This window comes from Dama dama, chromosome 13 (genome assembly GCF_033118175.1).
Source record: "Dama dama isolate Ldn47 chromosome 13, ASM3311817v1, whole genome shotgun sequence".
Taxonomy (NCBI): domain Eukaryota; kingdom Metazoa; phylum Chordata; class Mammalia; order Artiodactyla; family Cervidae; genus Dama; species Dama dama.
This window is the reverse complement of record NC_083693.1, coordinates 34480287-34507883: the sequence shown is the minus strand read 5'-3', so window position 1 is coordinate 34507883 and position 27597 is coordinate 34480287. Positions and strand designations below refer to the sequence as shown.

At 51.1% G+C, this 27597-nt stretch overlaps 1 protein-coding gene across 1 annotated transcript; it reads right to left on the bottom strand.

Annotated features, from left to right (window-relative positions):
* Nucleotides 1-1087: 1087 nt before the first annotated feature.
* FAH (fumarylacetoacetate hydrolase) lies at nt 1088-27597 on the bottom strand. Its single transcript, XM_061159622.1, has 14 exons — nt 27464-27597; nt 23561-23671; nt 21719-21840; nt 21161-21210; nt 16730-16820; nt 14433-14530; nt 14288-14340; nt 12215-12314; nt 10810-10940; nt 8373-8448; nt 7895-7941; nt 6389-6490; nt 5445-5562; nt 1088-1304 (listed from the first exon to the last, which is right to left on the bottom strand). Exons 1-14 carry the CDS (start codon nt 27542-27544, stop codon nt 1225-1227), a joined length of 1260 nt encoding a protein of 419 aa, XP_061015605.1. The 5' UTR covers nt 27545-27597; the 3' UTR covers nt 1088-1224.

Sequence of the window (27597 nt, the reverse complement as noted above, 5' to 3'; positions counted from 1 at the left end):
CCTTGGTGCTGGGCTTCGCGTCTGTGGCCTTGGTACAAGGCCTCGCACCTGTGACCTGGGGATAGGACTCCACAAATGTGAGAGGTACTGCGATGGGTAAATCTGTGTGTCAACTTGGCTGAGCCATGGTACCCAGAAATTTGGTCCAATACTAGTCCTGATGTGACTGTGAGGTATTTTTCATATGAGATTAACACTGAAGTCGTGACTTTTGAGTAAAGCAGATTATCCTCTATAATATGGATGGGCCTCATCTAGTCAGCTGAAGCCCTAAGAGAAAAAGGCCTGATCTCCCTGGAAGAGGAGGGGACTCTGCAGGGGACTACCTTCAGACTCACACTGCAGCTCTTCCCTGAGGCTGGGGCTGCCCAGCCCACTCTGCAGATTTTGGACTTTCCACAACCACATGTGCATGCTAAGTTGCTTCAGTTGTGCCCAACTCTTTGCAACCCTATGAACCCACTAGGCTTCTCTGTCCATGGGATTCTCCAGGCAAGAATCCTGGAGTGGGTTGTCATGCCCTCCTTCAGGGCATCTTCACGACCCAGGGATCAAACCCATGTCTCTTACGTCTCCTGCATTGGCAGGCAGGTTCTTTACCAATAGTGCCACCTGGGAAGCCCAATTACCTGAGCCAGTTCCTTGAAATAAACCTCTTTCCCCATAAATCTCCTGTAGGTTCTGTTTCTTTGGAGAACTCTTCATCAATACAAGTGTCATTCTTTTCCCATATTCTGGAAAATACCAGGAGGCCCAGGATGTCTGATGAAAAACATCAGACCCTCACCCTCACTAATAAAAAACAAAAATCAAGTTAAAGAATGCCTCTTGAGGAAGCGGTACACGCTTTGACCCACCAAGTCAAACCAAAACCACAAGGACTTCCAGGTAGTCCAGGGTTAAGACTCCAAGCTTCCAATGCAGGGGGCATGGGTTCAGTCCCTGGGATGGGAAATTCTGCATGCCTATGGTGTGGCCATAAAAAAAAAAAAAAAGCAAACAAACAAACAAAATAACAGAACAAGAACAAACCAAGAACACAAGTAGGCATTGTGCACTCACAGCCGTGCCAGGCTCAGAGCGTGAAGACGGAGCACAGCGGCTTTATTATTGAATGAAGAACCAGGCCTGCAGCCACAGTGGGGGCCCCTGGTACCCCCCCCCCCCAGGGAGGTGGAGGGGGCAGCGTGCCAGTCTGATGTTTCTGGGAGAGCAGAGAGGACCTCAGGCGGGCGAGAGGGCCGGCAGCACTTTCCCCGCACACTGGCCAAAGCCAATGCGGTACCCGTCCCCCTGGCAGTGCCCTGCAACAGAGAGAGGACAGGGGGTCAGCCACAGAGCCGCCAAGCTCAGGGAACCAACGCCCAGGCAGCCACAGCACCGGTCAGCACACGGCTGGGCCTGGGGCAGAAAGGCACCATCAGGATGACAAATAGGTATATTTGACAGAAAACTACCCTCCCCAGGACCTGGGCAGAGTACCGAGATGGAACTCCAGGCCCATCCTACTGTCAAGGACCCCAGAAACTAGTGCAAGGATGGAGCGATGGCTCTCCTGAGAGGTGAAGGAAGAGGCAGAGGTCAACTCTCGCTGTGTGAGTCTGAGTTCAAATCCTAATTAGGTCTGCTAATTAGCTTGAGGCCAGGGTTCAAAGCCTGTTTCCTCCACCTACCTGGGTCTCCTGGGAACTCAGTTTCCTCATCTGTGAAATGGATCTATGACAGTACTCACTGAGCAAGACTATTACAAAGATGACATGAGTTAATACACAGAGAAGTCCCAGAAGTGCCTGGCCCAAGGCAAATGGTCGATGTCAGCTATTAGGAGAATTATAAGCTGGGGGCCCAGGGACAGCTTGTTTAACCTCTGAGCTCAGCTACTCCCTTGTCTACAAATGGGAACAGCAATCCTTTCCTCTCGGGGTGGTGGGGATTTAATGACACACTTGGGTGAGGCCCCAGCATGACACTTCTCCCAGAGCAGATGTTTAACAAATTCAATCAATTCCAGAAAGGCAGACAGCAGGAGGCCCTTGTGCCTGTACCTGAGAAGGATCCGTTCAGCAGGAGCTGCCCAACTAATATGAGTCAGAGTAGGAAAGTCTATGAGGTGCTGGGAGAGCAGTGTGGAGGAGACAGGAGAAGAGACGAGGGAACTTGCTGCTGATGGGAACCCCACCTGAGTGGGGACTTGATGGGTGGGTAAGAGTTCGCCGGGAGGGGGACAATGAAAACGGCGTGCTCAACAGAGGGAATAGCATGAGACCCAAGGCAGCCTTGGGAGATGGGTCAAGGACGTCCCCAAAAAGCCCTCCCAGTGAGCCCAGGCAGAGTCAACCCAGCCATCTGTGGTTCAGCCCCGCTGACCCAGCCTGTCTCCTCCCACCTGCCCCCTCCTGCCTGGCCAGCCGCCTCATTCTCCCTGCGTGGACTACTCTGACTGCTGGCCTTCTCTGGGAAAGTGGCCAAGTGGACCCAACAGCAACACCCCCAAACCTGCCCCTCACCATCCCTGGCATCCCCAAGGACATCCTGGCCACCCCAGCACTGATCCCTAACACTCAGGGTCACCTTTGGTCCAGAGCAACATCCTTGCCTATTTTGTTGCTCAGTTTCATTATTTTTCCATCAGTCACTTTTGAATCTCGATGCTCAGAAGTACTCGTGTCCCCAGGTGGGAAAAAAGTCTATTAAAGCAAAACCTGGCAGAAATGCATCAATCATCTATCAAGACAAGTCACGCCACGAGGATTTAAGAGCCTTCTTCCTAGACAGCTGCAAACACTGATGGAGTGTCTTTCTCCTCCCCACCCCCAAAGCTGGGCTCTCTGTCAATCACATGGCTCCTTCCTGCCCTGGGCACAACAGCACCAACCCTCCCAGCAAACGGCACTGCCTTCTTCCTTAAGCACAGATGCACAATGACATCTCGGTAAGAGAGCCAACCACTTCCTCCCCATCTTATAGCTGGAGGGCAGATGTCTGAACAGGGTTTCTGAACCTTAGCGACTAGGGACAGTTTGATCTGGATGGATGATTCTCGAGACAGGCTGTCCTGTGCACTTGGGATGTCTACCAGCATCCCTGGCTGCCCTTCAGAGTTGGCCGAAACTGGCTCCAGATGATGCCAAATGTCCCCCAATGACCATGGCCCTGAGGATGGAAGTGATGCTCTGCACCCAGAACCGTCTTTCTGGGTCCCCAGGCTGCTGCTCTCCAGGCCAGGGAGGAGAAGCTGGGGGCAGGTGTATCCAGGCAGGGACAAGGGGCCCAGAGAGGCCAGAGAAGTGAGGACAGTCTACACCCAAGTCAGAGCGTGTCACCGAGACCTGTGCAGAGCAGGAAGGCAGCTCCCCGGCCTCACTGAGTTAGGTTCCATCAACTGTGGACATGGAAGGGAAAAGTGTGCTCATCTCCTCTGGGATGTCAGCCTGGTCGTGCTGATCTCACTAGCTTTTTCCTCTGTCTGGGGCTTCCCTGGTGGCCCAGATGGTAAAGAATCCACCTGCAATGCAGGAGACCTGGGTTTGATCCCTGGGTTGGGAAGATCCCTTGGAGAAGGAAATGGCAACCCACTCTAGTATTCTTGCCTGGAGAATTCCATGGACAGAGGAGCCTGGTGGGCTACAGTCCAAGGGGCTGGATATGACTGAGTGACTAAGCACAGCATAGACCCTCTGCCTGCTCCCCACTGCATCCCAATGGGAACGAGTGTCCACAGTGACAGCTCAGTTTTCCAGCTTCCCAAAATGCCCCACCTGCCAAAGTATAATTTTTATTCTTGTTCCTGGGACTTCCATCCACCTATCTCCATTTTCCTCTTCTCTTTTTAAAAATTTTATTTATTTTTGGCTGCACTGGATCTTTGCTGCTGCATGAGGGCTTTCTCTAGTTGTGGGGAGCAGGGGCTACTCTCTAGTTGGGGTGCCAGGGCGTCTCATTGCAGGGGCTTCTCTTTTGTGGAGTACAGAGTACCGAAATTAGAGAGTAGCTCCAGTTCGCAGAAACTAGAGAAAGCTCGTGCACAGCAGCAAAGACCCAGTGCAGTCATTAAAATATATAAATGAATAAAATTTTAGAAATAATATGCTTTTTTTTTTAAAAAAAAAAAGAAGGGGTCAGGATGCTGGGCCTTCTCAAGAGTGGGTTCTGGAAAAAAACATCAATAATGATGAGGACAGCGATGACAACTGTTGCCAATTTTAAGTGCTCACAAAGTAACGCGTGCCTTGTGAGGCTCTTTAGATGTTATCAAAGGGGTGAAGAATCAGGGTTCTCAAAACAAGCTACCTGGATGGGAAATCTCTTTCCTGACCTACTGGTTGCAAGATCAGAGGCAAGTCATTTACCCACTGCTGGGCCTTTGTTTTCACGTCTGTAAAATGGTGTTGCAGTAGTGGTGGAGCATGACCCCAGATGTGCGGGCCCTGAGCCTCCCTGGTTCACCATCGGAACCCCAGCAGGACCCACAGCCCCTGCCCCTGAGGGATTAAACTGGGTTGTCTCAACCTTACAACCATGCTGTGAGACTAGGCACTGTATCCTTAGCTCCATTTTAAAGATGAGGAAACTGAGTCTCAGAAAGATTCAATAACCTGAGGAAGGTCCCAGGGCCACTGGGGATGTGGGAGTCCAACCTAAATCTGTGTGACTCTGACCACGGTGGCGCCTTCCTCTCCAGCAATATTAAATGATAGGCATAACGGCCCCTCAAGGGGTAAGGGTGCCTGAACCTGCTTGGACTGTGCATGCTCATATGCTCAGTCATGTCCAACTCTTTTGTGACCCCATGGACTGTAGTCCTCCAGGCTCCTCTCTCCATGGGGATTCTCCAGGCAAGAATACTGGTGTGGGTTGCCATGCCCTCCTCCAGGGCATCTTCCCAACCAAGGGATCGAACCTGCATCTCTTACATCTCCTGCATTAGCAGGCAGGTTCTTCACTACTAACGCCACCTGGGAAGCCCCTCAGAATGGGCTGCTAGAAATCTTGTCAGTAACTCAGTTAGGTAATAGGCACAGGGTCTCTGCACTGCAAAGTTCAGAATGTGAAACCTGCCATGATTGTATCACTTTGATCTGGGAGGAGGGAGACCAAGGAGCTGGACTTCCCTAGTCTTTTCGCTCCAGGAAGACTCTCATTTAAAGTTCGCGGCAGGGACTTCCATGTGGACCAGTGGTTAAGACTTTGCACTTTCACTGCAGGGGACACAGGTTTGATTCCTGGTCGGGGAACTAAGATTCCACATGCCACACAGCTTGGCTAAAACATTAAAAGTAAATAAAGCCAGTCCCTGGCAGGCAGGGCTGGGGTGAAGGCCAGAACAAGCAGACACAAGAGCCGGGAAGGCCGGAGTGGGGACAGCTGGGACAGATGACTTCCCGGACAGACGGCGAGGACGGCAAGGAGGAGATGCCGTCCGTGGGCCTGGCGCTCTCCCTCACCTGTCATGATGACTTCATCCCCATCCAGCAGAAACTTCCTGGTCTGGCCGTTCCCCAGCTCTACGGCCTTCGTGCCCCTCCACGACAGCTCCAGCATGCAGCCGAAGCTCTCTGGCTCCTTCACAGCAGGAAGGGGAAGAAGTTGTCATGGGCATTTACATCACAGTATTTACATCATGGTGTTTACAGCACGGTATTTACAGCACGGTATTTATAGCACGGTGGGCGGGTCGGATCTGGTGCAGACAGTGGTTAGCAAGGCGAGGGGTAGGAGTGAGGCCTGGGAAGGACCAAGGGACCCCACAGCCCTCAGAGACCCTGCCTTGGTGGGAATCACCCTGGAAATGTCCTCAAACCTGGGCACCCTATGTGCCCTGCTCACTTCATTCAGGACTTGGGGGTTGGGGGGATGCTGGACCAACCTGCCCAGGCCCATCCTGCCAGGCCCCTGCCCACTCTGGAGGCTGGGGCTTACCCAGATGCCATTATGCCTGCCCCCCCCCCCCACCATTCCTCGCTAGGAAGATCCATCAAAAAGAGCCTAAGGTCTGGACCTTGCAGGAAGTGGCTAGTCCATGCACCAACCAAAGTCATCACCAAAGGTTCATGGTGGGGGCGGTTAGCAGTGGGGCCATCTCATCCTGGAAGGATGTGCTGTGAGGTGGTCACAACCAGATACAACAGTGGCCCCCTGTGTCATTCTTACTCCCCCCCCTCCCCCGCCCTGTAGACAGAGGCAGCCTCTCACCCCTATCCCGATCTCTTCTGCATTTGAAAAAGGAGCCCTTCTGCACCCAGAGATAGATGAAGCTATGAGGTGGACAGGGTTGTAAGATAGGCCTGCTCAGGCTGGACCCCCCTCTCGAGGGAGAACCCTCCAGTCTGTACAGGGAATAGGGATGCTCCACGCAGGCAGCTCCCAGGGGAAGCAATCACATACTCACCGGCCCGCTGATGGTTCCAGAAGCCAAGAGGTCGCCCGGCTGCAGGTTGCAGCCATTGACAGAGTGGTGGGTGAGCTGCTGTAGCATTGTCCAGTACATGTACTGTGGGCGAGGACACAGAGATGGGGACGGACAGGACCGGCTTCTCCCGAGCTGCCCGGAGCAGCCAGCCCCACTCACAGCAGCCCGCCCCGGGCTCTCTCCCAGTCCCAGGAGCAAGGACAAACTGGCCTCCTGCACTTACCCTGTGACCTACCCCAGTTCTCTCCCCGGCCCTTCACCAGCTAGAGCCCCAGCTCCTCAGCTCCTTCTAGCCCGACCCTAACCCACCTTCTCCAAGAAGCACTCCTGGAGTTGCAAACCTCACTGCTCAGACCCTCAGTGTGCAGCATGCTCAGGAGTCCATGATCCCACTTTGTCCTGCAATCACCCCAGAGTCCTAAGTTGACAGGGTCTAGGTCCTTACTGTAGCAGAAGTGTCTCATGAGCAAAGACCTCAGGCCTTAGAATAGACACTGGACAACAGCGCTGAACAACTCAAACAGGACCTCAGAGCAGCCCGAGGGATGAGGGAGCACTGCGGGAGGTCAGGCCTGGTGGGAAGGGACCAAGGACCATGGCCCGCCGAGCATCTCAGGGGCTGCACTCCTGTGCCTCAAATCCACAGCTCCTCAGGTCTGCCCCTCCTGAAGCTACACATCCAGGCAAAGGAAACCTCAGAAATGGATTCTTGCACAAAAGCCCCCTCAAGCGGGCCCCCTCATTCCTTCTTAGCAGCCAAAGGAGCCCAGAATACAGTTAAATTAAGAGGGAAACTAGAAGAAACAGGAATACATTGAATCAGAGGATGTTCAAATGGTCAACAAGCATATGACAGCATGCCCAGCTGCATTCATCCTTGTCGTTGTTGTTCAGTCGCTCAGTCATGTCTGATTCTTTGCGACCCCAGGGACTGCAGCACACCAAGGCTTCCCTGTCCTTCACCATCTCCTGGAGTTTGCTCAGACTCATGTGCTTTGAGTCGGTGATGCCATCCAACCACCTCATCCTCTGCCGCCCCCTTCTCCTCCTGCCCTTGGTCTTTCCCAGCATTCATCTTTAGGGAGATGCAAAGTGAAATCACAATCCCCAGAACAGCTGAAATGAAAATGCCAGTGGCTCGCCTGTTGACCAGGATGTGGAGCAGCCGAAATGCTCAGATGCTGCTTGTGGTGAGTGCAAATTGTAACAAGCCCTTTGGAAAAGTGTCTGGAAGGACTCCTCAGCCAAGTATGGATACACACCCTCTATGACCCAGCACTTCTATCCCTGGATATCCAGACATATGCACATTCATGCACCCAGAGACATGGACTAGACTTCACAGTAGCTCTACCAAAAAATGGAAACAACCCACCACGTGCTGACCCGTCATCACATCCCAACATGGATGCTTTTCTCCTGGTCCTGCCGGGAAGAAAGGTCTCCCTCAGCTCCAAAAGCAGTCTGCCCAGCCTCAAAGCTTACCTTAAAATTAGACCGGCATATGGTAGCTGCTTGGCTCATTCCTTCTCCTGTTGGGAAGACAAGTAACACTGACAAGAAGACTTAATTCCATTTATCAAGGAGAGGGGAATCCCACCTTGTAAGGGGAACTGTTTTGTGGCTTAGGCTTTCCATTGTCTAATATGACTCTGCCTAAAGAGTCTATGAACCAATAAGCTCAGAGGGTATGGTCTCAGAGCTGGGGGACTGCCACAGAAAAGTCAATACCATCATTATCCCATTTGCCAGATGACAAACTGGACAGATTTAGTAACAGACAGACTCAGTAACATGCCCAAAGTCCCAGAGCTGGTCAGGGACAGAACCAAGACTTGAACTTCAGCTGTAGCCTGCAAAGCTGGGCTCTCTCACTACTGATCCATTGGCCTTTAACTCAGCCCAGCCGAGCAGCCTCAGGGGTCCACCCAGCTGGACACAGCCTCCGATCCCAGGGCAGTACCTTTCAGGGCAACAGAGAGGTTGATGTCGAATGTGTAGGGCTGGTCATGGCAGAGATACGGCAGGGGCTTCGGGTCCTGTGAGGGCAGAGGAACACAGAGGGGCTGGGTTGGCTGGCCGAGCTGGCCAGGCTGGCCCCACAACAGGGCAGCTGGCCAGGAGGACCAGGAAGAAGGGGCGTCCCCTCTTTCCAGGACAGTGGTGTGTCCCTGGACCCGGGGGGTGAGGGTGGCAGAGGGCAGGGTGGTCAACAAAGGGTGCACAGCCCCCTAGTGCTCCTGGACTCAGTGATACAGGCCACTCTGACAGCCAGGCCAGAAGGTCTGTACTTTGTCCAAAAGCAGTGTCTTCCCCAAGAGCCATCTGTGACTCCTTAGTGATCCCTGAGCTAATGTGGGGTGACTTTATTTTCATGATTATGTGTTTCTTTTCATGATTGACTTGGTGGCTAGTGACATAGATAGGGACCTAGAAGTTCCTTTTCTAAATATACTATGTTTTCAAATGGAAGCTGCTTTAAAGAAAAGCATTCAGCCTGCATCCTTTGTAGATGCTTGCATACATTTATATCTAAGACAATTCTGTGGCTATTTTTGTAGTGTATGGATTTACTCATTTTTAGCACTACTTGGGTTGTAACCATAAAATCTCAATATAAAGAACCCTTGTTGTTGTTTAATTGCTAAGTCATGACCAGCTCTTTTGCAACCCCATGGACTGTGGCCCACCAGGCTCCTCCATCCATGGGATTTCCCAGGTAAGAATACTGGAATGGGTTGCCATTTCCTTCTCCAGGGGATCTTCCTAACCCAGGGATCGAACCCACATCTCCTGCATTGGCGGAGAGATTCACCACTGAGCCACCAGGGAAGCCCAAAGAACCATTGTAGGGATGGGAAAATAAAAAGAAAGAAAAAGAAAAGCATTCAGTAAATCATCATTCAAAAGTGGCAAGAATCCTGAAGGTTGCACTTCAACAGTATTTGGGAAGGACTGGTACATAAGGAGATAGAGCCCAAAGGTCTTCGGTCAGGGTGAGCAGTGCTTGTGAGCAAAGAGCTGGACCAGGGATAAAGCCTGGAGGGGACAAGCCAGGGATGTGATTGCGGGCCAGGCAGTCCTCGGAGAGTGGGACTCACCGAGGAGGGAGGAGAGAAGTCTCAGAGACTGAACATGATGGGGAGGGAGATTGTGGCAGGAGCGGTGGAGGAGGGAGTAGGGGGTCCTGCCAGAGAGCCCAAGGAGCCTCACGAGGAACTGGTCTGCAGGGAAAGACTCCCAATGTTTCAGTACAGCTCCATGAGAAGACAGCAGGCTGAGACATGTCCAGGGAGCCACATGTGAGGTGGGGGCAGAGGCCATGAGTGAGCAAGGTCAGATATTCAGGGGAGCAGGACCGGGATTAGGGGAAGAGCAAGGCTGAGGGCTTAGCCCAGGCTGCCCCCACGTAGAGGATAGAGTCCACTGGAGCATTGCAGGAGACACAGGAGGACTGAGACTGGTCACGTGCTAGAAGCCAGGGGCAGAGTGTCTAGGAACAGTAGGGGGCTGCCAAAAGGTCAAAAGGAGATCAAACCAGTCCATCCTAAAGGAAATCAACCCTGGGAATATTCACTGGAAGGACTGATGCCAAAGCTGAAGCTCCAACACTTTGGCCATCTGATGCAGAGAACTGACTCATTGAAAAAGACCCTGATGCTGGGAAGGATTGAAGGCAGGAGGAGAAGGAGCGACAGAGGATGAGATGGTTGACAGCATCACTGACTCAATGGACATGAGTTTGAGCAAACTCCGGGAGATGATGAAGGACAGGGAAGTCTGGTGTGCTGCAGTCCATGGGGTCACAGAGTCGGACACAACTGAGTGACTGGACAACAGCAAAGAGGTCCATATTGAAGAGGGCACAAGGCCATGGCATTAGTCAAGGTCAAGCGCACTTTGGTGGAGGTCACTGGGGGTGATGGGATGGAGGCAGCAGCAGACTGTGACAGCCTGAGGAGTGAGGACCAAGATCGGGAGTCCGGCCAGGACAGTGGTACAGGGACCAGGACGCCCTGTGGTCTGACTCCACACTGCAGTCTGCCAGTTGGCCTCCAGGGGGCGCCAAACAGAACACAGCTTGGCGACCCGGGAGGTTGTGCAATGTGGTGATACTGGAAGGGACCTCTTCTCCTGCCAGCTAGCCAGTTCCTGTGGATTCAGAGGATTCTAAAGGTTACAAAACTCTATGTTTTTTCCCAGAACTGTGCAAGGAACAGGGAAAACACAAGGCAGAATGACTGGCACCATGCTTGCCTAGAGGTCCCTGCAGTCAAGACCTCCAGCACGTGGGCATGCTGGGGACACAGAGCTCACCCTCCAGACCCTCTCCAAGATGGATGGCAGAGCTGGGAGGCAGAGGGGCCCGGGTGTGGGACTTCTCCCGGAGGGCATCTTACCTGATCCGGGTTGGGCAGAGCAAAGGGCATGAGGGCATCCATGGGCACCACCCATGGAGAGATGGTGGTTCCAAAACTCTTCCCAAGGAACGGCCCAAGGGGGACGTACTCCCATTTCTGGATGTCTCGAGCTACAGGAGAAGGGACAAGCAGGGCTGACAGAAGCTGACAGGGCCACCAGCCAAGTCTCCCCTCTCCCCTTGACAAAGGAGCAGACGCTCAGCTCAGCCTTGCCCCACCCCTGGGGCTCCAACCCCAACGAGCTGGTTGCCCCAGGACCAAGGACAGAGGTCCTCAGAGGTCACAGTGTTAGGCTGCAGCCAAGAGCGAGATGACCAAAGGGCAGGAAAAAGAAAAGTACTCTTCTAGTACCAGGAGGGAGAGAGACATATTTGTCACAAGAGAGGAATTCAAGGCCAAGAAGAGTCTGCAAACAAATCTTGTTACTTCTTCAAAAATTTAGCACCCCAGACCCAAAATCCTGTGTTTTGTCTGTTGTTTTCAAATTTATTATTTGTTTGTAAAAAGGTATAAAAGCTGCCTGCTTTGTTCACTTCCTTAATTCTCTTCTGTGCACTCCTGTATTTACAAATTATATTTGCTTTTCTGTTGTTTAAATGAAAGGGGGGAGCAGGCAGGATATTTCCCCATAGAGGGTTTGGAATCTCAACCTCATAGTTCCTGGGACACCTGGCACCAGTTTCCCCCTACATAAGGCAGAGGGGTTGAGACGAACTCAGAAATGGAGCTGTTTGGTTTGAAATCTTAGCTCAGCAACCAGCTGAAATCACTCTGTGCCTCATTCCTCACTCCTGTAAAATGGGAATAGTAATATTATCATTGGGCTTCCCAGGTGGCACTAGTGGTAAAGAACCTGCCTGCTAATGCAGCAGACATAGGAGACGTAGATTCAATCCCTGGGTTGGGAAGATCCCCTGGAGAAGGGCACGGCAACCCATTCTAGTATTCTTGCCTGAAGAATCCCATGGAGGAGCCTGGCAGGCTACAGTCCACCGGGTCTCAAGAGTCGGACATGACTTAGTGACTAAACAACAACAGTATTACCAGTGCCCAGTTGAGATCTGGCAGGAGAGTCCACAGGAGGAGTTCAGCCCTGCGGCCTGGCACAAAATTGCTCAAACATATTAGCCATGTCCCTCTGTTCGACTTATAAGAACACTGGAGCTCAGAGAGGTCAAGTGACTGGCCAAGAGCTCAGAGCCGAGATGTCTGTTAGATACCCAAGCTTGTGCTCTCAACCACTGACCACCTGCTGCCTCTGACCACACCAGACCCGGGAGACCACCCTGGCTTCTGCAAAAAGCGTCCCAAACACCCAGCCTTCCCCCAGACCCAAGAGTGCAAAGGATGCTCAATACCAGGATGCCCGACTCCCCATAATTACCACTCCAGTCGTTCATAAGGACCATTCCAAAAATATGCTCGTGGGCCTTGGAAATGGGGATTGGCTCTCCGAGTTTGTTCCCAGGGCCTACAAAGAAAGCCTGACATGGGAAAGCTGATGAGAATCTTGCTCTGACCTGCTGCCCTGGGGCACTTGCCTGGAAGGCAAAGGTCAGGCATTTCCAAACCCTGGCTGATACCTGGACTGCTCCGTACAAATCCACCCTATTTCTACATCATGAGCTGTACCTGAGTTGACAGACAGCCACCCCGGGGCCATGGTGAGCAGCAGCGGGCCAGTGCCCACCCCAGACCCCTGCACACCGTCCCTGATCACCACGGCAGCCCTCTTCACTTCCTTCAGCCTACACCTCTGCCCTTTCCCAAACTGCATTTTCAGATCTGACAGCTACACAAGGCTTGTGAAAAGTGAAAATACCAGGGTTTGTATTCACGTCATAAAAAATCAGAAGGCTGACTCCATGATGTGGCAAAGAGAGCCTGTGGGGGCATACTCCACCCCCTAACCATCATACAATTCCAAGTGGATGAGAGATCTACATTTTTGCAGAGTAAGGTTCTAACAAGTACTAGAAAAAAAAACACGCCCCAAATCTAAATTCTTCAGGAGGGGAGAGTCTAAGATGACATAAAAGGAAATGCCATAAAGGAAGTGATTGATGTGTTTGACTTTATAAAACTGTAACATTTCTGCATAAAGACAACAAATAAAATCAAAATGATACCAAACTGGGAGAACATATTTGCAATGTATTACAGTGAAGGGTTAATTTCTATTAAATACAAAAGTGTATTAGTCGCTCAGTCATTTCCGACTCTGCGACCCCATAGTCTATAGCCCATCAGGCTCCCTTGTCCATGGGGTTCTACAGGTAAGAATAGTGAAATGGATAACCATTCCCTTCTCCGAGGGATCTTCCCGACTCAGGGATCGAACCCACATCTCTTATACCTCCTGCACTAGCAGGCGGGTTCTTGTCCATCTGAGCCACCGGGGAAGCCCTTAAATACAAAACAGACTTTCAAATTAATAAGAGAGCACTGTGCAGAAAACTGGCAGAGAGTAGCCAAGAATATCTGTGAAAGGAAAGCATCATTAACACAACAGGAAAAAAGAGAGTGTCTAGACATCACTGGGGGAAAATGTTGGGGAAATAACTACCAGAAGTGCACAGAATCAAATATGACGTTTGCAAGACCCAAGTCCGTTATATTCGTTCTGTATGGTGTTTAAACATTGCACATTTTTCGTCAAGATTATAAAAAGAAAGGTGCCATCTTATAGAGAATCTCACCACCATCATCAAGATGATCTGTGTCCCCTACCCACCCATACACGATTTCTTCACACTCTGACTTTCCATTTACTTTCTGCCCACCCCCTGACAGGAACCAACAAAGGTAAAGCATCTGCCTGCAAAGTCCTCCATACTCCCAGAGAGAAGACCCTGGTCCCATTTAAACTGGGGCTCTGTGCCCTGCTCTGGGGCATCTGGCTTGGGGAGACCTTCTCTTAGGGGCCACGTGGCAGCCTCACAAAGGCAGTGAGAGGCAGAGGCTGGCTCGGCATGCCCTCCTGGGTCTAGTGACTATTTGTCTCCCCTGGATGGAATCCAAAGATATCACCAGGCAGGACTGGAAATACAGGGAGATCCAGCCTGCCTCCAATCAACCTAGATGCCCATGCTCACAGTCCAACCAGGGGACCCCAAAGTGCATACCAGGGGACCCGCACCAGGAGCCACTCCGAGGACCACCTAAACCTGAGACTCAAATTTTCTGCCACCTTGTGTGTGTCTTCAGGTGACCCCTCAAAACCTCTCCGATTACTGATTTGGAGGTTACAAATGAACTGTTAGTGAACTTAAAAATACAGAATCAGTGAGTAATGAGGCTGGACGGTACTTCCGAAGGCCAGGTGGGGACCCAGAACTGCCATCAACATGGTTGAGATGAGGGAACGGGCTATTGTCCAGGGCGGCCACTGGGAGAGCCCTCCTGCCCTAGTGTGTATGCAGACCCCACGCCAGTAAAACACCGAGACAGGGCTTACCATCTCCAACTCGAAGTCCAGGAGTTTGCAGGCACCATAAACGGGAGGCTTAGCTGGAATAACAGCAGAGAGAGAGGTTAGTGGGTGCCAGGTGTGTGGGGACAAGGAGCGGAGCCTGGAAGGTCTGGACACTGGGGGCACTTACAGTCGTCGGGTCGTATCTGCCCCAGTGGCCTGCGGATGGGGGTGCCAGACACCACCACGGAGGATGCGCGCCCGTGGTAGCCCACCGGCAGGTGCAGCCTGAGGAAGGAAGGCGAGAGGAAGCCTTGATGCTGTTACATGTACAGATGAAATTTCAAAGTGTTTTCAGATGAAACAAAAGGGAGTCAACATTTACATACATGAGCTTCCCTGGTGGCTCAGATGGTAAAGAATGTGGGCGATCTGGGAAGATCCCCTGGATCCCCTGGAGAAGGGAATGACTACCTGCTCCAGTATTCTTGCCTGGAGAATCCCTTGAACAGAGCAGCTTGGTGGGCTACAGTCCACAGGGTCACAGTGAGTCTGACACAACTGAAGCAACTTAGCATGCAGGCACATATATAAAATAGATAAGTAATAAGGACCTAGGGCTTCCCAGGTGGCACAGTGGTAAAGAATACATCTGCCAATGCAGGAGATGCAAGAGATGCAGGGTCAATCCCTGGGTTGGGAAGATCTCCTGGAGCAGAAAATGGCAACCCACTCCAGTATTCTTGCTTGAGAAATCCCATGGGCAGAGGAGCCTGGTGGGCTACAGTCCATGGGGTGGCAAAGAGTCGGACATGACTGAGTGACTAAATTTCAAAATGCTTTCAAAATAAAAATGAAAGTGAGTCAACACATACATGGTTCAAATATCGAAAAGAACTCCCAAATGTCCAGAAACAAATAAACGGATGAGCAAGAATGTGGTCTCGATAGACAATGGAATATTTTCTGTTGTTGTTATTCAGTCTGTCGGGCTTCCCTGTCCTTCACCATCTCCTGGATTTTGCTCAAACTCATGTCCATTGAGTCAATGATGCCATTCAACTATCTCATCCTCTGTCATCCCCTTCTCCTGCCTTCAATCTTTCCCAGCATCAGGGTCTTTTCCAACGAGTCAGGTCTTCGCCTCAGGCAGCCATTGCTCAACATTAAAAAGAAAGGATTTCCTTGGTGGTCCAGGTGGTGAAGAAACTGCCTGACAATGCAGGAGACACTGGTTCAATCCCTCCTCCAGGAAGACACCACATGCCAGATACCAGATACCATGGGGCAACTAAGCCCATGTGCCCTAAGAGCCTGTGCTCCACAACAAGAAGCCACCGCAATGAGAAGCCTGTATGTATGTAGGTATATGTATGTGTGTATGTGTGTACATGTATGAGTGTGCATGTATGTGTGTGAGGCCAAATAATAGCCCCTCCAAAGATATCCATGTCCAGCACAGGGAACTCTGCTCAGTATTATGTGACAACCTGGATGAGAGGGGAGTTTGGGAAAGAATGGATACATGTGTATGTATGGCTGAGTCCCTTCGCTGTCCACCTGAAACCATCACACCATTGTGAGTCGACTATACTCCAACATAAAAAATTAAAAAAAAAAATACCAGGTCTTAACCTCTGAAAGCTGTGAATATCACCTTCTATAGTAAACGAGACTTGCAGATGTGAAGTCAATGATCATGAGATTATGGAGATTACTCTGAATTATCAGGTGGTCCCTACATGTAACCATGTGTGCGTGTGCGTGTGTGTGTGACTGCTCAGTCATGAGCAGCATCTCTTTGCAACCCTTTGGACTACAGCCCGTCAGGCTCCTCTGTCCAGGGGATTTCCCAGGCAAAAATACTGGAGTGGGTTGCCATTTCCTACTCTAGGGGATCTTCCCAGCCCAGGGATTGAACCTGAGTCTCTCATGTCTCCTGCATTGGCAGGTGGGTTCTTTACCACTGAGCCACCTGGAAGGAGCCTTATAAAGGGAAGAAGGTCAAAGGAGGAATTAGCACTGTTGCAGATGGAGCCTAGAGGCTGCAGTCATCTGAGGAAGGGGTCCCAAGCTAAGCAGTGCAAGCAGCCTCTGGAAGCCAGAATAGTCAAGGAAATGGATTCTTCCTCTAGAGCTTCCCAGAGGAACCAGCATTAAAATTCACCAATAGAACTGTAATTCACAGCTTACAAATCAAAGGAGCTGGAAGGATGTTGGTGACTCAGTATCTAATTTCAACTCATGTTGTCTAGATCAAAAGTCTCAAGGGACTGCCCCACGATTCCACAGCAGGTCCAGGGCTGAGCCGAGAGGAGAACCAGAAGTTGGGGGTCGCTGTTTCCAGGTATAGTGATGTCATGGCCCTTGTGGGCTTTCCTCCCTGGTTCCTTTAAACTGAGAGGACCTGGAAGTTCCCAGAACCACATGCTGCTGGACACAGAAATACATACTTGGAGCTCAGCCACACCAGGGTGCGGGACATACCAGTTTGGCATCAACGCATTCTCCTTGCCCCTGAACATGACCCCGACATTGGTGGCGTGATGCCGAGAGGAATAGAAGTCCGTGTAGTCGCCTGCAGGGGAAAGGACGGAGATGCTGTCAGTGACCTGGATGCTGAAGGATGGGGAAGGGCCGCTTCCAAGGGTCAGGGTTGGGCAGTTGAGCCAGGAAGACTAGCCAGCAGGCGCTGGAGGCACATGCCCGGCAACATTGGCACATCCAAAAGCTATTTACACCACTGAAAATTTGTTTTGAGAACTCCCAAGTGAAAAATCAGAAACAAGTTAGGGGATTTCCCTGGAGGTCCAGTGGTTAAGACTTCGAGCTTCCCACTGCAGGGGCACAGGTTCGATCCCTGGTCCATGAACTAAAATCCTATATGCCGCACTTCATGGTCTAATAATAATAAATAAATAAAGGGTATCAAAAATAGTTCCAAGTTAATAATAAAAAATAAGTTCTTAAATTTGTAAAGATAATAATAAAAATAAAAGCGATTTCCTGAAACAAACAATGAAATCTGTGAATGAATAGCTGATACCCCTCCCACCCACCAGCTCCGATTACCAGGCCTTTGTTCAAGCTGTGACTACCCCTGGGTGGACTGGCGTCTTCCTTGTGTCTGTGTGTCCAGACCCTGGCAGCTCAGTTTAGGCCCCAGCCCCTAGACCATGAAGCCACACCCACTCTCCCTAGCTGGACCGCCCCTCCTCCAAGTCCACTCAGCATCCAAGCCAGCACTTCTCCTGGCCGGAGGGCTCCATGTCCCACTTGTGCCCTGGTCCTGAGTGTGCAGGTCTTATCCCTCTGCAAAACTGAAGCCATTTCAGAGCAGCCCCGGCCAGGCCTCATTTTGTCTGGGCTACAGTCTATTGGAGCCGCAAAGAGTCAGACATGACTGAGCAATTAACACACACATAGTGCCAAGAACAAGGTCTCAGTGGGGCCTGGTGATGAAGACTGGAACAAATTTAAGAACCAATTGGGCATGTTGTCTACTGTGTGGGCCTTGCTCATCTATGAAATGACAATAGAATGATCTACCTGAAGGCATCATTTTAAAGCAGGTTTCTTCTGGCCCTGAGACCTATGATTTTATGAAAAAAAAAAAGGCACTTGTTTCCATGTTTCTGTTACTAAGAGAAGAGCTATAATGTGGAGTTTTGTTTCTCTGTAAGTGATTCTCTGTGTCTTACATGCTTTCCATCATGCAAGGGGGTTCCACATGTCCAGCAACAAATGATAGGAACCCAGCCAGGCTTCCCCAAGGAGGGAGGAGGACAGGCGGGAGCCCAGGACCCCCTCCCTGACTCTGAGATGGGCACAGTCCAGCCACTTTTCATTTTTAAGACACCAGATTATTTTTTCCCCCCAAAGACCTCTTCTTTAAAAAATTCTTTTTATTATTTTTTTTTGGCCACACATGTGGGATCTTAGTTCCCTGACTAGGGTTTGAACCTGCACCCAGTGCACCCCCTGCATTGGAAGCACAGAGTCTTAACTACCGGACTGCCAGGGAAGTCCCCCAAAGACACCTTCTTGATTTGTGGATGCAGCATCCTTTTTTATTAGCTATATTAAAGGATTCTTCTTCTTCTTTTTTTTTTCCTGCCCCACCATAAGGTATATGGAATCTTAGTTCCCTGGCCAGGGATCAAACCTACCTGTGAATTCTGATTCTGCTGTTTCTTGGCTACGTGTGGCCTTGAGAAAGTCCCTTTGATGCTTTAGAACTCAGTTTCTCCATTGGGAGTAATAATGCCAATCACAGGCATAAAAATGCAGTAAAGGAAATAATACGTCTATATAATGTGTCTTATCCCAGTGCTTGGCACAACGTTGTTCTTGCTGTGCTGTCACGTCCAACTCTTTGCCCACCAGGCTCCTCTGTCCATGAGATTCTCCAGGCAAGAAGACTGGAGTGGATTGCCATTGCGTTCTCCAGGGGATCTTCCCAACCCAGGCAGAGTCTTTACCACTGAGCCATCAGGGAAGCCCATGCCTGGCACACAGCAGGCCCCAAATAAAATCCCTTCCCTTACCCCACTGGGGGTCACTGCTGCCATGGTTATTCCACTTTCAATTTCTCCTTTGAGAGAATCCAGGCAGACTCAAAGACTGAATCTTTTTTTAAATCATCATCTTTCCAAAAAATTATAAAAAAACTTGTGTGAGACACACTATAAAGTGTAGTAGAAGTGTATGTTGCTCCAGCATTTACTTGAGAACAACACGCTGCTGAATTTTGCAATAAGACCTGCCCAGGTAGGAGCCCAGGGTAGAACCAGCACACTATTTCAGAGCATTCCTGCCAAAGAAAATTAACAGCTTCTACTTCCTTGTTTGTTTTCCGTATCTATACACAAAGTCCATTTCATGGTCACGTAAAAAGGATTGGAAAAGATGGTGTCCAGGCCAGGCTATAAGACAGTGACAGAGGAAGAACCCCAGCCACTCACCCACTCACCCCACACCACAGCCGGTGGTGCTTGCAGCCCAGTTGAGTGGGCAGGACCTCCTGTTCCAAAAAGCTAAAAATAATATGGGGGACAATGTCATGTACTGGATACCAGTGATACACTTAAAAATCATGCAGATGGTAAATGTTGTGTAATGTGTATTTTATCACAATTTTTAAAACATTTTTTAAAGACCTCCTAGACTACAAAACTGAGTGGTTTGTTTTATGTGTGTGTGTGCCACATGGCATGTGAGATTCTAGTTCCCTGACCAGGGATCGAACCCGTGCCCCCTGCATTGGAAGCATCGAGTCTAAAGCACTGAACGACCTGGGAAGTCTCTGATTTTCATTTAATAAAAGAATACATGTTATGAAAAAATAATATGAGGGAAAGAATAATGAGGGGGAATACCAGCTGAGAGAGACACAGTAGACCTGCATATGGTGTAATGTTATTTATATGAAATCACTTGGTGAGGTAAAACTGGGGACAGGCCATGGTTGCCTGGAGTGAGAGCAGGGACTGACTACAGACGCTTTGTGCTGACTGAGTGTTTTCCAGTGTGATGGTGGGAGTGACTGCACAGCGGTATATATTGTCTAAAACTCATTAAACCGCACACTGACAATGGGAGAACTGTGGGCTGTGTAAATCATACCTCAGGAAAGCTGCTGCAAAGGTGGAGCATTTAGAAAGAAGTCAAAGGGAAGAACCAAGAGAAAGGACATGAAGGGGGAATGGGAGGAGAAGCGGGGAGCCCAGGGGTGATGATTAGAAGGGAAACGATTCCATTCTCACTATACTTGGGTTTGAGCTACGAGCTTCTGAGCACAGCATCCCAACTGCCTTTCATCCTCAAACCCTTAGATGAGGGGCAGTAAATATACTGAACCTGTGCGTGCCTGTCTTCTGGAAGATTATCCTCAAGGCAAGCCTTGGGTTGCTGCTCCAAGACGTGGCCCATAGAAACAGGGGCAGAGTCAGAAGTCACATCTTCCCAGAAGCACTGGCAGGACCAACTGGCCTCTCAGCGCCCAGGAGCCCAGGCTGACTCAGCACCCAGGCGCCGCCCCGCCCACCTCCCCCACCACCCGGGCTGGTGGACAAGCAGGAAGGGCTCAGCCTTCTGCCTGATTGTAACTCTCTGCTTTGGGCCAAGAGGGTTTGGACAACTGCAACTTTATGTGTGTGTGTGTGTAGGAATTCTCCAGAATGGCTCAATGGGTAAAGAATCTGCCTGCAGTGCAGGAGATGCGGGTTTGATCACTGGGTCAGGACGATCCCCTGGAAGAGGAATTGGTAACCCACTCCAGTATTCTGGCCTGGAGAATTCCACAGACAGAGGAGCCTGGGGGGCTACAACCCAAGGGTCGCAAAGAGTCGGACATGACTAAGTATCAGCAGCAGCAGCAGCATCATATATATCTATATATAATTTATTTGGCTGTGTCTGGTCTTACGGCTTGTGGGACCTAGTTCCCTGATCAGGGATGGAACCTGGGCCCCCTGCATTGGGAGTGTGGAGTCCTAGCCACTGGACCCCCAGGAAAGTCCTTGGACAACTGCAACTTTCAGAGTGAAACTCCAATCAGACATCCAACCCACGGCTCAACCTGGGGCCCTCCAGGACCCTCCGGCCTCTCTCCTCAAAGCTGCTGACTCATAGACTGCGCTCTGGGCACCCCCACCACAGCCCTCTGGGAAAGGAGACTGAGTTCCTGCACACACAGGGAGCCAGGGAGCCAGCTACAAATCTAAGCAGTGAGCAACTACCCTCGGCGAAAGTGCTGGCCTTTAGAGACGCCTGGGTCAAGGCTGGGCCTGGGTCCCTGATGGGGAGGCATTGACAGCCCCAGAGCCCCTTCTCTGTGACCTTCCCCACAGGAAGCAGGGACAGGGCCCTGGGCAGGCAGCTGCTCCAGGCACATCCTGTTAAAGAGACTAGACTCACCTATGGCGGCTGGAAGATACATCGTAGCGGAAGCCTGGGATGTGAAGGCACTGAAACACCAAAGAAGGGGCTTCAGGGTCAAGCATTCAGCAAAGCAGGGTCCCTGCTCTGATCATCCACAGGCTCAGCCTGGATCATCCCCCAAATCCTGCTCATGATCTTCAGTGAGACTTCCAGGCAGGCCTGGTGCCTCACCAGGATGGACGTCCACCCACTAAAGGCAAGGTGCCTCCCTCCTGCTTCTATGTTCCACTCTAGGAAATGAACCAAATTACCCCTAGTTTGGAGACCAGACAAGCACATGAATGATGCTGATGAGGAATAGTTGAGTGAAAAGGGGGGAGGGCTGGCATGGGAGGGGTGCCAGACATGGCCTGGACACCCCAGTCCAGCAAGAGAGGTAATCCCCACTGGCCCAGAGCCCTCCCACCAAAATGTACCCAAAATGAGGCCAAAGCAGCCGGGCCATGACTCAGAATGTCCCTGATGACCACACTGTCCCCCTCTGCCCAGACAGACCTCCTTGTCCCTGCCCACCAAGGTCCACGGACTCCTCACCGCTGCCGAAGCTCCACGTCATCTCTGAGCCTGGCTTGGCTGGCAGACAGCAGGTTCTGCAAGAATGCTCTCGCCTCCTTCCAGGCAGCCTGACCCAGGCCCATGAAGCTGTTGAGAGTTGGCTAGGACCAAGATGGGGAGGAAGAAAGGAGATCACCTGTGGGAAAGCCCCTTGCACTACGCCTCCTGTTGACAGGAGCCAGCCTAGCAGCTCTCTGGGGCCCCTGTCACTTATCTCCAGTTCATTCAAACCCTCAGGACTGTAGTTCTTAGTTCCATCATTTGTTCATCAAGTGGAGGAGATGTGTCATTGCTCCTATTGGGTTTTCATCCCCACATGGCCTTATAGGCAATTGGCCAAGCCCAAGAGCTGCCTTCTGGGATGGCTGCCCTGTTAAGCTTGGCCCAGCCTGCAATGAAAATGGCTCGTTCCTCCAGTGGAGGCCTTCAGTCTGCAGGGGTCTTGCACCAACCCCCTTCACATGAGCTAAGAAAAGGTTTCTGAGCCACTGAGGTGTGGCCTAAAAAGCACTTGTGGATTATCAAGGCCAGAGTTCCAGTCCTGGCTCCAATCCTTGCAGCCATGTGACCTGGGAGAATTGTGTCTTGTTTCAAATTAGACCCTCATCAAATCTAATGAGGATCCCATTCCTGTGCCAGAGGGTCATTGTGAGCATTGAATGAGAGGTATGTGTAAAACTCCTGATGCATAGGGAAGTACTCAATAAATATCACCTTCCTTCCATGGAAGGAGAGGATGCACATCAAAGCACTTAGACAGGGACTTCCCTGGTGTTCCACTGGCTAAGATTCTGCACTTCCAGTGCAGGGGGACTGAGTGTGATCCCTGGTCAGGGAACTAGATCCCACATGCTGCAAAGACTCTACACGCAGCAGCAAAGATACCCCGTGCTGCAACTAAGACCTGTGCAAATAAGTAAATAAATATTTTTTTTTTTTAAAAAAGCATTTGACCATTCTCAGGGGAGTACATTCACATCCATTGCCCATGTACGTGTCCTTCAGGCTGACTTCTAAAGTGGTGGCAACAAAGAGGGCACTTGGGGCCAGCTATCCATTCCTCCTAGGCTGTATTTAAACCTAGAGAGTGGATCTCCTGGCTTCCTCCCTCAGAGGGCCCAGCACCAGCCTGGAACAAGCAGAGACTCAAGCGTCTTAAAATGAGGAAATTAACCAGTTGTTGGAGAGCTTCATGTCAGAGACAACTGGGGAGGGTCCAGGCCTGTGGAGAGACTGACAGTCATCTCACCTCAGAACTCACCCTATAGGTTACCAAGGCTGCCTCCTGCCAGCCTGTCTGTCTCATAACAGCCTCAAACTTATCCAAGGAGTCTACCTGCAATGCAGGAGACCCACGTTTGATCCCTGGGCCAGTAAGATCCCGTGGAGGAGGGCATGGCAACCAACTCCAGTATTCTTGCCTGGAGAATCCCATGGACAAAGGAGCCTGGCTAGCTATAGTCTATGGGATCGAAAAGAGTTGGATACAACTGAATGATTGACTATCCAAGGAAAATCCCTGCTGTCGGGAATGCAAGGCAGGGACTTCTCTGGTGGTCCAAGACTGCGTATTCTCAATACAGGGGGCCTGGATTCGATCTCTGGTCAGGGAACTAGATCCCCATTATGCAACAAAGATCCTGCCTGCCACAACTAAGACCTGGCACAGCTAAATAGATTTTTAAAAAGAAAAGAAATGGAAGGTAAAGAGCATTTTCTTTTTTGTTGTTGTTTGTTTTGTTTTTTGAAGAGCATTTTCTTAGTGGCATTTGCAACAAATGGCCACTGAGATCCAGGGCAAGCCACATCCCAATGTTCTACCTTATCGAAGACATCCTGGTGTCCGGAGAGGATCGGCCCAGTGAAGAGGTGCTTGATGACACTAAGGTCCAGGATCTGGTCCCCAATGGCCACACCGATCCTTGGTCTTGGCTGGAAGGAAGATGGCATGGTCAGCACTGGGAGCAGTTGGCCGGGCTGGGCTCACTTACCCAGCAAGTCTGTCTATCTAAGAGCCCAAGGGCCCTCGTTTATAGATGGCCCTCTGTGGAGAGGAAGGGCTTCCCAGGTGGCTCAGTGGGTAAAGAATCTGCTTGCAATGTAGCAGATGCAGAAGATTCAGGTTCTATTGCCGGGTCAGGAAGATCCCCTGGAGGAGGGCATGGCAACCCACTCCAGTATTCTTGCCTAGAGAATCCCATGAACAGAGAAGCCTGGGGGGCTCAATGCATGGGGTTACAAAGAGTCCAACACAACTGAAACAACTATGCATGCATGTACACTGTGGAGAGGGGCTGAGGAATCGGATCCTTAGCATCATACCCCAGCTGCTTTTGCGTCTCAGAGGGCTGAAATTGCGTCTGCGTCTCAGACAGGCTCTGCCCTGTCATCTCTGTCTGGGCAGAGCCTGGCACCATCTCTGCCTTGAGGACACAAAGAGGAAAGAATCTGTTTCCTGCATAATCCAAGCCCCTTATCCAGGCAAAGTCCCCAGCAAAGTTTCTCAGGTGTCACTTAAATGCCCCTGGTGACAGAGAGCTCACCACCTCACCAGGCAACTGGATTATTTCTTAGGTTAAACCTAGGCCTTCTCTTGGGGGCAATTCCTTTGCACAGCAGAGTAGATAGTGTCCCAGGCACAGAGGAGGGTCAGGGGCTTGGGTTAATGTACTCTGTTATGGCTCAATCAGGGCAGAGTTCAGGGCATGAGGGGGCAGGAAGCCAGACTGTTCAGAATATTCAAGGGAAGTTCCTTTCTGCACCATTAGATCCAGGCTTTAAGCCTAAGTGTGAAGATGTCTCAAGTATTTGTCAAAGCCTGGCCTTTGTTCCCAAGGTGCTGAACTTGGTTTATCAATGAGGAATCCAAGAGGGACTTCCCTGGTGGTCCAATGGTTAAGAATCTACCTTGCAATGCAGGGGGCACAGGTTCAATCCCTAGACAGGGAACTAGGATCCCTCATGCCATGGAGCATCTAAGCCCACATGCCACAAATACTGAGCCCACATGCCAGTGTGCAGCAACTAAAATCTCGAATGACACAATGAAGATCCTACGAGCCACAACTAAGATCCGGCACAGCCAAATAAATAAATAGAAAGTATTTGACTCTTGGTAAAGCTTTAAAAAAACAAACAAAGAAGGAACCTGAGAGCATGTCTGTAGACTCAATCAGCTGGGCTTGTCCTGAGTTGACCTTCCAGTTCTCCTGAACTACCAGCTTTGCCATCTCAGGTCCAGTGAGTTTAAGAGGTAGGGCTACCAACTGGCTTTATCTCCACTGGCTGCTCATTCTGGGGGACTAAGAGAAGATGGTTACCTCTCCACGCACATCAGCCCCTGGGACAGGTGTAGACCAGAGCCACACCCTCACCCGGCCCTGAGGCCCCAGGCCACCCGGGAGGAGGCTGCCTGGAGAACCGAGCGCCTCATTTCCAGCTCCACTGCTAGCTCCCTGGGCCTCAGGCTCCCTGGACAATGAGCTGGGCCACCTGGACCCCTGGGGGATGCCTGCTAAGGGGATCTGCAGGTGGACCCTTGAGCCATTTCTCTGACCCTGGCGCCCACAATCTGCTGGAGGAAGAAGGGAGCTGAGGCCACTAGCAGCAGCCAAGACCTAATCATAATCATAAGCTTGCTTCCTCAGCTGCAAGTAAAGGTGAGAAGCAGCTTGTGTGTTCCAACCCTGACCTAGGACTCGAGATAGCAAGTCCCTCCATTAATTGTTGGGACTTCTCTTTTTTTATGGCAGTATACTTGCTCTATGATTTCATTTAGCTTCTGCTATACAGCAAAGTGAATCAGCCGTATGTACATATATCCCCATTCCACCCCTCTAAGTCATCACAGAGCACCAAGCTGAGCTTCCTATGCTATACAACAGCTTTCCACTAGTAGTGTACGTATGTCAAGAATACTGGAGTGGGTTGCCATTTCCTTCTCCAGGGGATCTTCCCAACCAAGGGATCAAACCCACGCCTCTTACATCTCCTGCATTGGTTGGCAGGTTCTTTACCACTAGTGCCACCTGGGAACCCTTGTTCACTATTGTTCCACCCAAATGATGCACGGCTGGCATCTGGCATGCAGGAGAGGGAGGACTCTGCCTTGGTGACCAGACCAGTCTGGAGAGGTGGTCACCACCTCTGGAATGTCCAGCGCCTGCAGCCAGAGCTTCAACACAGCCAGTTCCACTTGAAGGGCCTCAGCCTTTTGGAATGCCAAGGGAGCCAACTCACAACCCCCAGCATTCTTTTTAGAAGGCAGTGAACCTCTGTACAGTGGTAGTCCTTGCACAGTCTAATATGAAAACAGCTGGGGCATGGAGTCTGCAAGCTACTGGCCACACTCTAAGGAGCATTCATTCTAGAGTTCTCTGGAATAGCAAGTCAGAGCACACCCCCTGCCTCTTGCAAAGGCTTCTGCCTAAGCGATTTGTCCTCCAGATTTGCCCCCTCAGGAAAAGTGCGGACCCTTGCCTGAGAGCAGAATGTTAGAGGAGTGCAGGGGGCGGGCGGGCGGTGCTGGCCAGCAGAGTGTGCTTGGCCAACAGGTTAAGGTTTAACATGCCTCTGGCCCTTCAGGGGACTGTTAACCTTTGGCATCCTTGCGACATCTGGTCAGGCTTGGCAGTTGTGAAACCACATGCTGACTCTTCTAGATCCAAGCATTTGCTGCACATGGGGACAAGGATCAGTCATGGGGGCAGGAAACCACTTTCCAGAAGGTGCTAACTGCCACAAGCTCCATTTAGCAGACGGTTCCTGAACACTGCTGGGCACAAGCAGGTTCGGGAGTTCAAGGCTTCTCAGAGATAATCAGGAGCTTACCATGAAAGTTGGGAGCAGAAAGCTAAGCCAAAAATGCCATGAATGAATCCAAGGGAATCTGCTTTCCCCACCCACAGAACTTCTTATATGTTTGTTGATAAACCCCACAGTTTTCAAGATTTCTTTCTGCCCATCGGACTACACTTACTAAGTGAAATTTCATTTCCCTACCCCCAAAGGGCTTCTGATCAGCAAGGGAATGCCAGGGAGCTCAAGAAGCTGAAAGAAGGCCAGTTAGAGGTAAAGAAATTAACTTCTAGGATCCCAGGCCTCTGATGTGAATGAACTCATCCCTTTGAGTTACTAAGCATACCGGGTCAATGAATATTTCTAAGGCGAGGGGCTAACATGGAGGATGAACAACCGGCCATAATGTGGTGTCTCCAGCGAAGGAAACAGAGCGAAATGACTTCGGAGTAGGCAGTATGACTGCGCTTCAACTTCTCTGTAATAGTAATATTTAATATAACTTGCTCTGCTTGCCTGAGAGGGAGAGCCATGCTTCGTTTCATTTTGCATTTAATTTTCGTGCAAATGTGCAGAAACAGGCTGACGGTTTCAATAACTCACATCTGGAAAGCTACCAGGAGGGATCTGAACCAACAGCAGGAGGGATCCTAACCAACATTCACCCTCGGCGATCAGCCCCAGCCTCCAGCCCCCTCCCAAGGCACTCCCAGAAGGGGAGGCACCACTCATGGGGCCCCAACGACCCCGGGGGTCTTCGCGAGGGGCGACGAGCCGGGAAACGACGGGCCCCACATCCAGCTCGGTCTGGTGCCGGCAAGAGGGGGCAAGGCTGGACTGAGGCCAGGGGCGGGGCAGGAGGGTGGGGGTCCCGGGCGGAGGGGACGCCCTCCCTCCCCGCGCCCGGAAGCGCGCGCTGCAGCTCACGTTGCCTCGGGTGGAGAAGACGCCGTAGGGCAGGTTGTGAATGGGGAAGTCAGAATCCTCGGCCACCGGTACGAAAGACATGCTGGCGAGCACGGAACAGGGAGGCAGGGTGCGCGCGGCCTGCGGGACAGGAC